At 47.4% G+C, this 15,949-nt stretch overlaps 1 protein-coding gene across 4 annotated transcripts; it reads right to left on the reverse strand.

The window, feature by feature from the left end:
• PRR14 (proline rich 14) lies at positions 1–15,244 on the reverse strand. 4 transcript variants are annotated; one of them, XM_083378472.1, is made up of 13 exons: positions 14,954–15,143; positions 9,524–9,714; positions 9,145–9,415; positions 8,090–8,220; positions 7,746–8,004; positions 7,578–7,627; positions 7,238–7,323; positions 6,365–6,723; positions 6,000–6,214; positions 4,482–4,581; positions 4,216–4,322; positions 3,522–3,593; positions 1–1,074 (listed from the first exon to the last, which is right to left on the reverse strand). In XM_083378472.1, the coding sequence occupies exons 2-13, from the start codon at positions 9,616–9,618 to the stop codon at positions 825–827; spliced, it is 1,995 nt and encodes a 664-aa protein (XP_083234598.1). In that variant the 5' UTR covers positions 9,619–9,714; positions 14,954–15,143; the 3' UTR covers positions 1–824. The 4 variants fall into 4 exon arrangements, with proteins under 4 accessions (XP_083234598.1, XP_083234597.1, XP_083234596.1 ...); XM_083378471.1 differs by having other exon boundaries at positions 6,000–6,723; positions 15,032–15,244; XM_083378470.1 differs by having other exon boundaries at positions 6,000–6,723.
• Between the last annotated feature and the right edge of the window lie 705 nt (positions 15,245–15,949).

Here is a 15,949-nt window from a genome sequence, read left to right on the forward strand (position 1 = left end):
TCCTTCCAAGCATAAAGGTTTATTAGAAATATAGATTAATACAAAAATGCAAACAACTCCCCCACCCCACCATGCCTTACAGAACACAACCCCAGGAAGTCCATTCAAACTTGGAATATTGAAGCAGGATTCACAGCCATTTATGTTTTAGCAATCCTTTCTGAGACATCTCCTTCCTGAGCTTTTTGACACATCTTCCCTTCCATTATTTTGTTTTTCCCCCCTACCTCCGTTACAAGCCTGGTTTTGCTCTTTCTCGCCTGCCATTCCTTTGCAATCGATGGGTTTTCTGGTTGAATCAAAATGGCAACCACAGAACAGGGGTAACTTGATATCCTCGTCGTTGGATGTGTCCCTGTGCTGAATCTTGATCAGATGATCCACATCCTCTTCCTAACTCAGGCCCTGAAAGTCTTGACTGTGCGTTGGAAGCAGGATGCGAGGAATGGACGCCACCAATTCTGGGGCCCACCAACATTTTCTTCTTCAGACTGGTGAGCCAAAGGAAAAAAACATCAGGCCAGGAGGCAGTTAGCTGAGGGAGGGTGCTGCGTGGCATCCAGCCCCATGTTCATAAGAACATTTATCTGTGGTTGGGAAGGCAACATAGGATCCCCGGATGATGAAACACCTGTCACTGAAGATCAATAGGTAGGGATGATAGAGAGAATAAAGAGAACCAGGGGAAAAGATTGGAGTGCTTGGGGTGACTTTGGTGCTTGGGGGAAAAAAAATTAGACAATTTATGAGTAGTTTGAGGGATAAGTGCTTTGGGGAAGGTGGGAAGGAAAGGACTCCTATAGATACTTTTCTGTAGACTCGGCTCAACACACTTCCTCCTCAAACAGGGCATCCAGTTCAGCCAATTTTTGCTGTAGCATCTCCTCCAGTTCAGCGGACGGGGGCTGGGCCCGTCTCCCCTTTGCCCTCCGTCCTTTCCGGAGGCGGGGTTTGCGTTGCTTACGGGGAAGGCCCACCTCCCTGAACTCCATTGCCCTCTTCAGCTTGCGTTGGCTGGTGAAGACAAGGGCTCCGTTGCGTTCCAGGGGTACCTCAAATATGGTCTCAAATGACCTGCAAGGAGAAAGAGGAGATGGGACACCAAATTTAAAAAGGGAAAAACCGTCTCTGAGGTTCCCAATAGCGAGACCAGCTTAGGCTGGTAGCTGTCACACAGGAACTGTAAAACTGCTCCCAATATTTAGCAGCATGGTGTGTGTGTGTGTGTGTGTGAGAGAGAGAGAGAGAGAGAGAGAGAGAGAGGGAGAGGGAGAGGGAGAGAGAGAGAGAGAGAGAGAGAGAGAGAGAGAGAGAGAGATGCCAATGTTCACGCAATCGTTAAGTGCAGACCACATTCTGGATGTAAGGCATGGAAGTGCGATGTCATCAGACAATTTTGGCAATCTTCTCCGTGGGTGCACACAAGATCAAGAGCGAATGAAAAGGGAAGGGGGATAAAATGTGAAGACAAGGAAAAACTTAAAAACACCTCTATCGCAAAGTATTCACTGCTCGTTTGTTAAGAGAACCGCTTGACCCACCCCATGGATGAGAAGATTCTAAAAGGGACAACATTTACTAGGGCGCAGTGGTTCTCAACTTTTTCTTCACCATGGACCCCCCCCCCCCTTTCAATACCTTTTGTGGCTACGGACCAGCAAGACTTAACAAGATTTAAATCATAACATTTCTTCACGCCTTCGCAGATCCCCTGTGACAACATCACAGCCTTTCAGGGGTCTGCGGACCACAGATTGAGAAACCCTCCTATAGAAAATAGCCCAGAAATTCTGCATGACGGCAGTAAATGGGAAGCGTGAGATGAGCCTAGGCTGGCATAGTTATTCAGTGTGGAATTCCATAAGTCCTCCGTGGTCCATCAGCTAGCTAAGTGTGGTTCACTGGTGCATTAGAGTCCAATGCAATTAACATAACGTGCATGTTGCTTCCACAACAGGGAGCAAATGCTAACGCAGTGTTTCTCAACCTCAGCAACTTTTTTTTTTGTAAAAGTTTCATTAATTTTTAAAAATTACAGTCTTTGGAGCTTAGTAAACAACATCTTGTCTGGGTTCAAATATAAATCTGCTCAATACTACACAATAGTATTTTTCCCCTGATCCTCCTTTCTTCTCCATTATTTTTTCCATTTTCCCTTCATTACACCATTACAATTTTTGGTACTGTTAATGTATACAGAGTTAGATATAAGCATCTTCGTCAGGTTTTACTAATATCATACAAGTAATAATATCAATTCCTAAATCAGTATCAGTTCATTGAGCAATATCCTGTTTTTCATGCTCCTGTTAAAGTTCAATTTCCCATCAGTATTTGAAATATCTTTATCAGTTATGATTTCCTCAATATTAAGTACATTTCTGTAGCTGATAGTTTTATCCAAATCAATCCTCCTCTTCATATTTCCCATATCAAAAAAAAAGGGGGGGAATGCTATCTCAATTCTAAATCATATCTTTCATTATAACAGTCTAATTATATCTAAAAGTCTTTCGTTCTTTTAATCATTCAAAGAAGTATTTAAACATACAATCTCCCCCCTAAAAGGTCAAATCTTCTGTTTTTTTAAATCTGTCGCTTTCTTTCTTTGCCAAGTCACTTTCCAAGCCAGGGCAATTGGATTGCCCAGGAATTTTCTTTCTATTTTTGTAAAAATTGCTTGGCACAAGGGAGACAATTTAGGTAGGGTATTTTGGGGGCGGGGGGAATTCCACCTATTTATATTCCTTAAACAACTCCCAGTTCTTTCTCCCTCGATTTCTCTCCGTGATCAACAAGGCACCCCTCTTCTTCATTGCCTCTTTGGGGCGATTTTAGGCCCTTTTTAGGGCCCCCAACAGGGCGAAATCGGGCACGGAAGGCAGAGCCCTGCCTTCCTACATCCTGTTCCACCGTGACGCAAACCGGAAGTCTCAACTTCAGCAACTTTAAATGTGTGGCTTTCGACACCCAGAATTTCCCCAGATGGCATTCTGGAATGAAAGAAGTGTGGGCTTCACTCATGCTGGCCTGGGGGATTTCTGGGAGTTAAAAGTCCACGCATCTTAAAATTGCCGAGGTGAAGAAACTCCGTGCTAAAGCAACACGTAGCTGATACTTCACTAGTGTTCTTTCAACACTGCTCCTCCAAAGCAATTGTCTTCTACCATGAAACAATCCGGTACTTTTATACATGTCAGCTTTCTTCCACGGAGTGCCCTTCAAATCATTTCTCTCGACCTTCCCAGCCAATCTTTGGTTAGAAACTGCCAAAGCATTTCTTTTTTTCAAGTGTGTTGACTCTACTTGGCTACTGTGAGTCCTAGATTGAACACAAATGTTGTATTGTGCTTTACTTAACTACGGTTTGCAGAACTCATATTTTTTTTTCCCCACAAAGCTGTTGAGCCATTAAACCAGAGTGTATAGATGGTCAGGTTCCACCACCTTGTGACTCCACCATGTATCAGCCTGGGCAACCTGGAGCAGGGACCATACAAGCCATTAGCCAGCCTTCTCACCTCTTCTCGGTGGGTGTGTGATAGTTCTTGTTTGTGTAAATCTCCTCCAGACTGAACTCCTTCTTGTTCAGCCTGAGAAAGCAGAGAAAGAAAACATATTACCTAGGGATAAAGATATCTGTGAGATAGGAGAATTGTTCTGCAGAAAAAAAACATTTTCTCACAGGGTATAAAGTTATAGTCTGCTCAATTTTCAAACAAGTTGCTTAGCCTGCCATTCCATTCGATCTTGTCAGGACTGCCCACTGGGCCATACTGTCCAGAGCATCTTTGAAAAATATCTCCGAGGCGAGGTTCCAGGACTCCCTTCTCTTTTAAGTCCTGTTCTTAAAAGTCCTTCGGGAATAGGGCGGTATAGAAATTTAATTAAATAAATAAATGTTCTTCAGCGTTCAAAAAATAAAAAAGGTGGACTCTGATCCACCACCAGAAGGTGCAAGTCCTAGATCTGTTTCAATGCAATTGAAAAGCAAACGACCCAGCAGCAGAACTTTAACTCTGGGGCAAGGCCCAGCCCTTTCTGCTTACACGCTGCTCCCCCCCTTCCCCCACCCCCGGGGTTGGGCTCAGGGAGAATCTGGATCCTAGGTTCGCAGGCCGCCATTGGGTTCTTTTGAAGCTCACCCCCCGTCTTTCTGCAGAAGCATTTTCATTTGGGGCCCGTTCTCCCACTTTGTTTAGGGCATGGTCTCACCTGGCTGGACGGGGAAGGCCCATGGGGGTGAGACTGGCCTGGTGCTTGGCTGGCGTCTTGCGGATTTTTATGCAGGACACTTTCCCTACAGTGTTCTCTTGGGATCCCTGCGGGTTTTAGGGAAATTAAAGTGGGGATAAGAATGGGCGTGACGGGACCCAGCCAATCCCGAGAGAGAGACAGAGAGCGCATCTTAAGCCACCACCCCCCAACCCCTCACTGCACAGCGCTTCCTCTGTTAGGCCCCACCTCAAACGGTGACTGACCTTCATCTCATCTTCCGAAAGCATCAACCGCTGTGATGCAACCGCGCCTGGCCCAACGGCGGGCACCCTTTGCCCACCATCTGGGGAGAGGGAGGGATTCCTGAAAAGACAAAAGAAACCCATCATGTACAGGTCAAAAACAGTCCAGATGTTCTCCCCGTCGGAGAAACCTGCTCATTCGGTTCAGAGGAGGACAAGGAAAAGAATTCAAATGAGTCTTTTTTCCTCCTCCTCCTCCTCCGTTTCCAGCTGTGTTACAATTACAAAAACCCTCATCCTCCGCATGGACAACCCGGAGCTGTGTAGTCCAACACTTCTTATAAGGAAAAGAAAGCAAGCTGGCTGAACAGGAGGACCCATTAAATATGCAGCCCTTCGTGGGAGTTAGTTGTAAGAGAGGTGGAGCAAGGAAGAAAGCGAAAGAAGTAACGAGTCTCCTATGCAGATTCCAGAGCTAGTCAAGAATCGGAAATGCAACTATGCCTTAGTCTTAGGGACAAGTGGACCTCAGGGGATCCCGGCCTGGTGTAACCTTGATCTTAAAGAACAGCTTTCCAATCCTCTTGCTCAAAATCATAAAAAGAAGCAGACAATGGCCTCCAACGTATTCTTGGGACTGCAGGTCGTCCTCGACTTACGACCACAACTGAGCCCAAAATGTCTGTGGCTAAGTGAGACAGTCGATAAATGAGTTTTGCCCCGTTTTGCGACCTCCCTTGCCACATTTGTGAAGTGCACCATTGCAGTCGTTAAGTTAGTCGCCCGGCTTCTAACTGCACCTGGCTGCCGCGTTGACTTTGCTTGTCGGAATGTCGCAAAAGGGGCATCACGTGAACCCCCCCCCCGGGACACTGCGACCGTCATAAATTATGAACCAGCTGCCAAGCGTCTGAATTTGGATCATGTGACCACGGGGATAATGAACTCGGTGTGAGCGTGAAAAATGGTCATAAGACACTTTTCCCAACACTGTTGTAACTTCGCTCACTAAATGAATTGTGGTTAAGTCAAAGATTACCTGTGCACCTCCTTTAGTCCAGGTCACGCTGGCTGGGAATGGAGTCCAAGAATAAGTCACCCCAAATCTCTCAACATAAGAAAGATGCTGTAAAACGGGTCCCCAACCCCCAGCCCACTACCAGGCCCTGGCCCGTTTGGAACCGGGCCACGGAAGCAGCATGCGAGCAGCTCCATTTGTGCAAACAGCATGGGTGTGTGCCCATTACTCACGCAAATGGAGCCCCCCACCCTGTGTGCTCGCCTGCTGCTCGCATGTTAACCATTCCCTCTCCCTCCCCAACCCTGCCGGTCCACAAAGCCGGAAAGGTTGGGGATCGCTGCTATAAAAGATCCAGCCTTTCCACGGGGAGGGATCAAGGATCCTGTTCCCTTCTTGCCCTTCCTTTCAACCAGCAGCCAGGAGGTGAAGCGTTATGCCTCTGCCTTAAGGATTACTCTCGCCTTCTTGGGGTGGGGTAACATACATCTTTGGGGAACAGGGAAGGAAAAAGCTTTTACCTGGAATGCGCCGGGTCAGGTTCGTGACAGCAGGATGGCGCGAGGGAAGAGCAGGAGGACGGATCACAGTGGGCAGCGTGGACCAAGGGTCTTGGCAAGAGGCGGGCAGGGGGAGTGCTGAAGGGGTACACTTCCTTACGCAGGCAGGGCAACGTGGGACGGTCCAGTTCTCGGGATACTTCCAGACTGCAAACCGTGTGTCGGCGTTGCCGCAGCTGCGGCGAGGGAGAAAGCACCAAAGAGACATTTTGCCAAGAGCGGGCTCTAGGAAAATCAGGGCAGGAGTAGCTACGTCCAAGGCGGGGCTGCAAAGCTGGCTCTCCTTGGCTCAAGCGCCACTGGTGGATGGGGGGTCTCCCGCTCACCACCAGGCGGTTCGCTTCTTCCTTCTCCTCCTCCTCGCGGCAAGAGCTCCTCTTGCGGGGACGCGGCTCAGAAATGGCAATTTTCACCTCGATCTTGACTCCTGGGCGAGGAGGGGTGGCTGGCGGAGTTGCGGCCGCTTCGTCCACACTTGCTGGAGGACGCGGGGACGGGGACGGAGACGCCTCAGCAGGAGGCAGGGATGGTTTGGACGGGCTGAAGAAGATGTCGGCAAAGGCTTCAAGTTTCGAACGCATGCTTTGGAAGACTGGGGCCAGGCCCCAAGGCCTGAAGCGGGGGACCAAAGACGGACGCAAGAGAGTCAAAGCCGAGGTAAGACTGGATGCTTGAGAGGACGGACCTGATGGAAGGGGAAAGAAAAAGCTGTTGCACAGGAAGCGGGTCGTAGAGGAAAAGCAGAAGTATCTTGAGGGCCATTTACACGAGATGTTCAAACACTGTTCCTCTTTTCTTGCTCGCTCTCTCTGCTGCATAGCAATATTGCTAAATAGTTACAAGGGCATAGTAGTTCGCCTTCATTTTCATCCTCAACATTTGTCTCTTATGCTAGCCAGTATCTCAAGACTAATAAATAAAGTGAAGAGGAGGCATTCTCATCACCGATCAAGATAGAAAAGAATTCCTTTTCTCCTTACATTAGTGTTTCTTAACCGTGGTGGGCTGGGGAATTCTGGGAATTGGAGTCCACACGTTTTAAGTCGCCACGGTTAAGAAATATTGCCAAATACTTTGGTGTGTTGGCCATGCAGCCCTTGGCCACAGGAAGGGCGATCGCTTTTGCTATCGGTGTTTAGGTGTAACGTGTACTGTGCGCGCTGCCAGGTGACCTTTTTTTAGTTCAGAGCTCCACCAACCTGTGCAGTGCTCCTGGTCACGTAGATCTGAAGGCACCGACTTTCCTAAGTTTGACGACTGACGAGGCAATTCTCGCTGATCACTCCTGAGCAAGAGCAGAAAGAGTGTGAAGCGATGGGCAATCATTTTCGCTCTTCAGTTTAATGATGTGCCGGAACAACCTAAGACTCCCACTCTGGAGGATGTTTGGCAATCGCGGTACCTGGAAGGCTAACACACCTGGAGGGCAGCCCGTGAAGGAAAGCAACTCTCGAGATCTGTTTGGCTGCACAACCGTAATCCTGGTGAAGGGAGGAGGACGGTTTAGTCATTCCTCTACCCTAAAGTGGAAATGCTCACCTGCAAGGGGGTGGAAAGTTCCTCAGCAGCTCCTTGCCAGTGCTGGCATCCTGCCGGCGAGAGAAGAGGTCTGAACCAAAAGGTGGCCACCTTTCCCTGACCCCCACCAGGTGAAAGGTTTGCCCCCGTGTTGCATTCCCCAAGGTGATTTCCCCGCAGTAAACTCACCTGGGCTTGGTTCAACTGAGAGTCCTCCAAAGCAGGGATCGGCTGATGAGCCTCCTCTCCTGGGCTGGCCCCTGTTTCCTCTCTCCCGTTTATTATAGGGACTCCGTTCTGCAGGCGCTGCCTCTTGGCTTGCAGGCGCTCCGAATCATGGCAGTGAGGGGGGCAGAGTCTTTGGTCCCTCAACGGCCAGCCAACTGTGTGAGCCAACTGCTCCGGAGGTCCTTGGCAGGGCTGGCAACCTACCTTAGGGAGAAGCGATCTGGGGGAAGCAAGACAAGACAGGTAGCTGCCGATATCCACAAACCACACTTGTCAACCTTTTGCCTCCTGGCTCCTTGGCTCACCTGCACACAGCGCTATCCTGCCCGTTTCCTGACCAGGAAACTTTGGCCTCATTCTCCCATGTCAGCTGGAGGGGTTTTGAGGAAGGAAACAAGGCAGGCCTTTCTGAAAGGGAGCATCTTTGTGGAATCTCCTGAACGGAAAGAGAGAGAGTCCAACTTTCAAGCAACTTTCTGAACATCGGTTAAGAAGCCTCTTTCCCTCATCCCACAAGCCAGTCGTGCGTTTGCTTCAAAAGAAAAATTCTCCCTTGGGTAGAAAAGATAAAACTAGTCTCTTGCCTGCTGTGCCGGGCAGAACCACAGATCATACGATTGACTCCCCTGATTTGGTTATACAAAACATGGCACTTGAACAATTTCCTGCACTCTGAGACCCTCTAGGTTGGGGAGAGACATTTAGGCCGCGAAATCTACCCATCTGTTCTGTGCAAGTGTCCCAATTTCAGAACAGAAGGTTTGTGAAGAGCTTTGGAGAGACAAGATTGTAAGAAGTGTTCTTTTTCCTGTCGCATTCTGCCCCACCATCATAGGTCAGTACTAAAGACGTTAATAATTCAACCCCCAAAAACGCATGTCAGGTTATATCATCGTTATCCCGCAAATGGTTTGAAACAGGAAAAATAAACTTGTAGATTTGAAAAGAATTCTAAACATAAAACAACTTGGATGAATCAAAAGGTCTCTGCTTAATAAGAAAGCCTCAAGCCTGAAACAATCCCAGACAGCTTTCTGGGTCATCTGGTATGGGAAGAGACATCTGTAAAAATGACATTTTTAAAGTTGGGGTTTTTATTCTTTATTTATTAAGCAAATTTATATAGCTGCCCGACTCACGCCTAGATGATTCCAGGTGGCTGTATCATGTTTCGATTCACGCATTTCATTTGTATTCAATGAGCACCAGCTTATCACCACAGAACACCCAGTCCCAGCTAGTAATGAGGGAAACTGCCATCTTCCTATGCAAAGCCTGGGAGGTACATCATCCATTCAGCCTGGCAGCCGATCCCAGAAACCCCTTTAACATTCACTCGGGGGTTTTACAGCATCCTTACAGGCACTTGGGCTGTGGAAAAGTCTTCCAGATCAACAGCCAACACCTTTCGCTCTTCCTTCTCCATGGGAGACGCCACGTGCCACAGGGTCTCTCCCATCCCATCGCAAGCACCCCTGCCCTCTGCCGCCGTGAGCGGGGGGCCTTGTTGGAGCCGCTGCCTCTTCTTGGGTGACCACCTTTCATCCTCACATAAGGCGGGTGAAGTTCTTCTGCCTCTCTCCGGAGGCTCCAGAAGACGTACAGGGGTTCTCTCCTCCTCATCTCCAGGCCTGCAAAAGGATACAGAGAGAAAGTCTCAAAAGGACAGCCTGATTCCTCCTCCTCCTCCCTTTCTTCCCACTTCGAATTCCTGCACAAAAGACGTGGCAACCTCTCACCTGAATATGACTTTCCGCCGCCTGGCTATCCTCTCAAAAGTGGATAATGGCAAAGGATCTCCAACAGAGGTTCCTTCAAGAAGCGTGCATTCCATGGCTGGATTCAGACCCAACGCCTTTTTTTGGGGGGGGGGGTGTCAGGGATTGGGAAGCCCCTCCATTTTTCCACCAGAACCTCACTTCTCACCTCTCTGTAGAGTGAGTTAGGAGAGAAACCAAATGAATAAATGTTTACTTATTTCATGCACATATATATAGAAGGGTATGGCTGACTGATGAAAACTAATAAGTTTGAAATGCATATCAGTCTCCCTTAATTCTTTGTTAGCAATTTAAAATTTACACAAATATGAGCTGTCACCGGTGTGACTACTGCCTGTCGATGGCCTTCAGGTTAGGCTGACACAGGAAATAAAGATTTGTCCCATGTTTGGGGCCTAGCAAGGTAATCTAAAAATAGTTAACAAATATATATACATATACATATACATATACATATACATATACATATACATACACACACACACACACACACACACACACACATATATATATATACATATATATATACATACACACACACACACACACACACACACACACACACACACACAGCTTCTCCTCTGCGTTTTGAAATAATTGGCAATGAGAAAAACTATACTTCATTTAAAAATATCCCCAAATCAAGGTAAGAACAATGGCAGAGTAAATGGCTGGGAAATGCAACATTATTTTTTTTTAAAAAAAGATGGATTTTGTATGGCTAAAAGATAGCAAATTTGAGGCTTGGTATGCCCCAAAGGAATTCTACTCATTTTGTTGTAGTGAACTACTGTAAGTATTTCTCAAGGAAATATAAAACAATCACAGAAGCCTTTAAAAAAAAGAGGAAAAGACTGATAAAAAGTGATCACGTTAAATAAGTTTGGTAGCGTCAAAATGCTGAGGAATTTGAAATAGCCCAAAATACACTACTAACTAAAGACATGTTCATAAGGCACCCAACCAACATAACAGAGCCTCTTTAAAGAAGGATATTCAGTGGAAGTAATTAAAACTGTTTTTCAATCTTGGCAGCTTTAAGATTTGTGGGCTTCAATTCCCAGAATTCTGCAAATTGCAGTCCACACCTCTCAAAGTTGCCAAATTTGCCAGTGTTGAGAAACAATCAAACTGTTATGCATCCATAGTTAATAGGTCTGTTATTCCCCCACCTTCTTCAATTTGGAATTTTAATCGTTTAATTTTTTTTAAAAAAATCATTTTTAATCATCTTGGAATCAAAATGCATTTATTTAAAAGATATTCCACCCTCCACCAGTTTCTATTCTCATAAACTATTAACCGATCTGAGTATCCTAAAAAAAAACAAGAGAAGGAATTCATTTTTACTAAGAAAATAAAAATAAGCTACACTTCAATGGAAGTGACTTACTTCCTGTTTTTTGACAGCAGATCAAGTGTGTGTGTGTGGGGCCTGCTTTCCTAAGAACGATGGCAAACCCTGCTCTCATGTTTGAAAGATCTGCTATTTTAAATAAATTATTCTTCTAAACCAGGGTTCTCTACCTTGGTAACTTTTAGATGTGTGGTCTTCAACTCTCAGAATTCCTAGGAATTGGAACCCACACATCTGCCACGGTTGAGAAAAAAAAATGTTCTAAATGGTGCTACACGGAGGTAAGTGAGGAAGTGGGATTATGCCTCAGAGAAGCTAATTATGAATCATTAGCAATCATCTAATTAGTATGCTGCTGAGACCCATTCTTCCTCCCACAGCAGTTTTCCAGAATAAGGCAAAGTTAAATTCAGATAGTGCTGGGAAGCTTTCCCAGCATGCCAGAATGTTCCTCTATACCAGGGGTCTTCAAACTTGGCCCTTTTATGACTTGTGGACTTCAACTCCCAGAATTCCTCAGCCAGGCACACTGGCTGAGGTATTATGGGAGTTGAAGTCCACAAGTCATAAAACGGCCAAGTTTGAAGATCCCTGCTCTATACAGTCTCTCTCTCTCTCTCTCTCTCTCTCTCTCTCTCTCTCTCTCTCTCTCTCTCTCTCTCTCTCTCTCTCTCTCTCTCTTGTGTGTGTGTGTGTGTGTGTGTGTGTGTGTGTGTATTTGACTCTTGGTGACTGCTGGACTAGTCTCAGCAGTGTTTTTGGCAAGATATTTGGAAGTGGTTTGGCATTGTCCACTTTCTAGGGCTGAGTGATTGGCCCAAAATTATCCGGGTGACTTTGTGCCTGAATGGGACTAGAACTCACAATCTCCCAGATTCTAGCCCGGTGGCTTCTGGTCTGTTGCCTTAGCTACTACATCATACTTACTGCCCTATATAATGGGATACTGGCACTGTACTTACCAGGACAGAACTCATACCCCCACCACCACCATCACTCCACATCTTTTAACAACAGCAATACTCATGATAGGCTAACATGTACAAGTCAATTTGAGTCATCCAAAATTGTCAATTTTACCACCACCATTCAAAAAAACACAAAATAGTACATTAGCTTTCAGGTTCCTTAGACTTCCAAGCAAGATGCCGGAAAAAGCAATTTTTCTTTTGCATCAGCCTTTTCCCACCAAGCTGACAGATGACAAATTCCTGTGAAGTGAAAAGCTTTCACACACTTTCCTACGCTGGGGGTTTACTTAATAAAATACTTAAGAACAGACTTTTTTCCCCCTTACATGTAGCAACGCAACTATGATTTTCCCTCTTTTTCTTAAGGTTGCTCCTCATTATTGATAAAGAGGGTTTTTTGCAAATATCACAAAAGTTAAACGTTGTCAGTGTGTGTGTGTTGGGGGGGAGAGAAACAACAAAGGCCAAATCATGGGACAGGACAGAAATATGGACAGTATTTAATATTTTGTTGTTATGTATATGTAGGGGTGTGGGTCTATACATATGTTGTGTGTAGTATGTTTTTTTGGGGGGGGTGTCATGTATGTGTCTCACTCTGATAGCGGGCAACTAAATTTCATTTTTGATGTGCGCCATTGTGCCCACAGTACAAAATGACAATAAAGATTATCTTATCTAAATCAAGATAACTCACATCAGTGAGTCTTGCCAGTCTGAAATTAGAGGCCAAGAAAAGTGCCAGTTTTGCCAAGATGATAATTTTAGGAAATGTCCATCCTGTTTTTGCTAGAGAGCCTCCACTTAGCAAGGAAGCAACTATTATTCCAACATCTCTCCCATCCCATTCTTTGTCTAAGGCAGGGGTAGGCAACCTCAGCTCTTTTATGACTCATGGACTTCAACCTTGGCTCTTTTATGACTCATGGACTTCAACTCCCAGAATTCCTGAGTCAGCATAGCTGACTCAGGAATTCTGGGAGTTGAAGTCCATGAGTCATAAAAGAGCCGAGGTTGCCTACCCCTGGTCTAAGGGTACTCCCCCCCCCAAATCTTAACTTTCTGCATCACTTGGCTAGGAAAACACACCCAGAATCCCTTACTGGGAGTCCCTCTTGTGTTTGTGTGACTCTTGGCATCCGTTTTTCCAGCCTTCTTCCTTATTAAGCAAGCGGAGGGAAGCAGCAGAGGGCATAACACACCCCCCCCAGGGGCAGAGGTAGGCAACCTTGGCTCTTTTCGGACTCCTGGACTTCAACTCCCAGAATTCCTGAGCCAGCCATACTGAGGGGAAAGGAAGAGGTTTCCAAGCTGAGCCATGGTGGCTCAGGAATTCTGGGAGTTTATTTATTTATTTATTTATTACATTTATATACCGCCCTTTCCCGGAGGACTCAGGGCGGTTTACAGGGTAATTAAAAACCAAAAATACAAAAGTTAAAAAACCAAGTTTAAAAAAGATTAAATTTATCCCTGTATAAGTAAAACCCCAATTAAAATAAATTAATCCTCAGCCTGGGCCCGAGAGCTCGAAGAGCCAGGTCTTCAGGTCCCGGCGGAATGAACGGAGGTCGGGGGGAAGTCCTCAGCTCCACTGGCAGCTGGTTCCAGAGGGCAGGCGCCCCCACTGAGAAGGCCCTATCCCTGGGTGTCGTCCGCCGGCAATCTCTTACCGGCGGCACCCTGAGCAGACCCTCCCTGTGGGAGCGCACTGGACGAAGGGAGTGTGAAGCAGCTTTCACAAGAGATCGATGGAACGTTAAGGTGCTTCCAAGTGAAATAGGCAGAATGCAGAGATGCAGTCATTATGAAGCTTTATTCATCGACAGGTTATATAAAAAGAGCTATATGGCATGGAAGCATCCATGCTTGTATGGTAGAGAATGCATGCAAGAGAGAAGATAGAAAAAGAAGCAGAACTAGAACAAAGAAGCAGCCCCTGGGCAGAGGTATTTATGGGGGGTCTCGGCCCCTCCCTAGCCATAAAACTCTCTCGCCAATGGGGCTGCTGCAGGGGAGCAAAGAAGCCTCTTTGCTCCATCTGATGACTTGTTTAGGGAACTGCCATGGGCTGGCACAAAACATGTAACAGGGAGCTTGATGCCGGCAGCAGGTGTTCCCTCAGATATCCCGGACCCAAGCCATGTAGGGCTTTATAGGTCATCACCAGCACCTTGAATCTTGAGGGCAACCGGGAGGGCAACCGGGTCATCACCAGCACCTTGAGGGCAACCGGGAGCCAATGCAGACCCAGCGGCTGCATTTTGCACCAGCTGAAGCCTCCGGGTGGTCCTCAAGGAAGAGTTGAAGTCCAGGAGTCGTAAAAGAGCCAAGCTTGCCTATCCCCTGCCCCAGGGCCTAGGGCTCGAAGCAGCTTTAACCTCGGGCGCCATACAGGCACTCCCTCAAGCGCAGCGTGGAAGCGATTCCCGCAGAAAAGGCGTTCGGAACTTTTAAAAACCGGGAGGGCGGGGATTTCCATTCCCAGAATGCTCCAGCCCGCCTGGCTCTGTTGCGAGTGTGACGTCCGCCCAAGTTTGAAAAACACCGGGCTAGGGCTCAGGCAAAAAGCCGAAGGTCGCTTTGCAGCTTTGGGGTACCTTCCGACCCAAGTTGATATCAGAGACAGACACACACACACAGAAACACACACACACACACACACACAAAGACCACGCGCGCGCGCGCAGCCCCCCCCCCACTTCTTCGCCCTACATCAGGGGTCGGCAACCTCGGCTCTTTTATGACTCGTGGACTTCAACTCCCAGAATTCCTGAGCCAGCATAGCTGGCTCAGGAATTCTGGGAGTTGAAGTCCACGAGTCATAAAAGAGTCGAGGTTGCCGACCCCTGCCCTACATAGAAGAAGCCGCGCAGCCGCTCCCGCGCTGACGGTCGCCAAGGGAACGAGCCGAAGATGCCCAGCTGCCAACGTTAACGGCAGGAGCGCTGCCTTCGGTTCCCACAACGACTCTTCCCGGGGGCGTCCCGGCATCCGCCAGGCAGACCCGTTGAGCGCCCCTCTCCCCTCCCCCTACATGCTCCGCGGGGGGAATCTCACCTCCATCCTCCGCAGGGAAGAGACAGCAGTCACGTCGCGAAATAGACGACGACTCCCCCACACACTTTCTCCGCTTACCAGCTTTTCCTCCTCCCTCAGCCCTTCTTTTCTTATCACCTTCACGGCCCGGCCCGGTCGGCTCTTGCTCCAGATCCAGCCCGTCCAATAGCGGCCCGCCTTGCTTCCTTGCAGCAGCCAATGGCTTCCTGTTTTTTTTTTTTTACTCCGGTGGCGGCTCAAGAATCGCCATCATTACTTAGGGCGAAAGTGGTGGGCAAATCTGTAGTCAAGGCCTGTATGTGGCGCCGAAGAGCCCGGTCGGGAAGGGCGGGTTGGTTTTGGTGCTTGGGGGTTCAGGAGGCGTGTCTTTAGAGAGAGAATGGGCGGTTTTGAAACCTAGTCAAGCCTTTAAAGAACCCGTTTCAATTTAGTTCCATTTCCCCCTATCCCAGGGGTAGGCAACCTCGGCTCTTTTATGACTCATGGAGTTCAACTCCCAGAATTCCTGAGCCAGCTATGCTGGCTCAGGAATTCTGGGAGTTGAAGTCCACGAGTCATAAAAGAGCCGAGGTTGCCGACCCCTGCCCTATCCCCTCGAAACTGATTTCCCGTCTACCAAAAGGTTATCGAAAAATATATCTTATCTTGTCCCGAATTTCCTCCATTTTTTTTAAAGGGTCCACGCTTCGGTGACGTCACTGCCTCACCGGCAGCGCCTCGTTCGGCTCCAGAGGCCTCTGTTTTTATTATTATTAACAGGATCAACCTCGTCAGTTCCGACTCAACGGTCAAAACGGGGCGAAAAAATGAAACTAGACATTGCGTTGCAAGGAAAACATTATAACCGCTCTCTTGGTTCGAGTCAACGGAGTGTTGAAGTCAATAAGGCCGAACATTTTGGGTGTGGGCAAGAAAAGGGAGGCTCTCAAAATACGGCACCCCCTCTAAAATCGGTAGCCATTTTGGAATAAGGCAGATTTTTAGATGGCGCCGTTT

The sequence above is a fragment of the Vipera ursinii genome, assembly GCF_947247035.1.
Source record: "Vipera ursinii genome assembly, chromosome: Z".
Classification (NCBI taxonomy): domain Eukaryota; kingdom Metazoa; phylum Chordata; class Lepidosauria; order Squamata; family Viperidae; genus Vipera; species Vipera ursinii.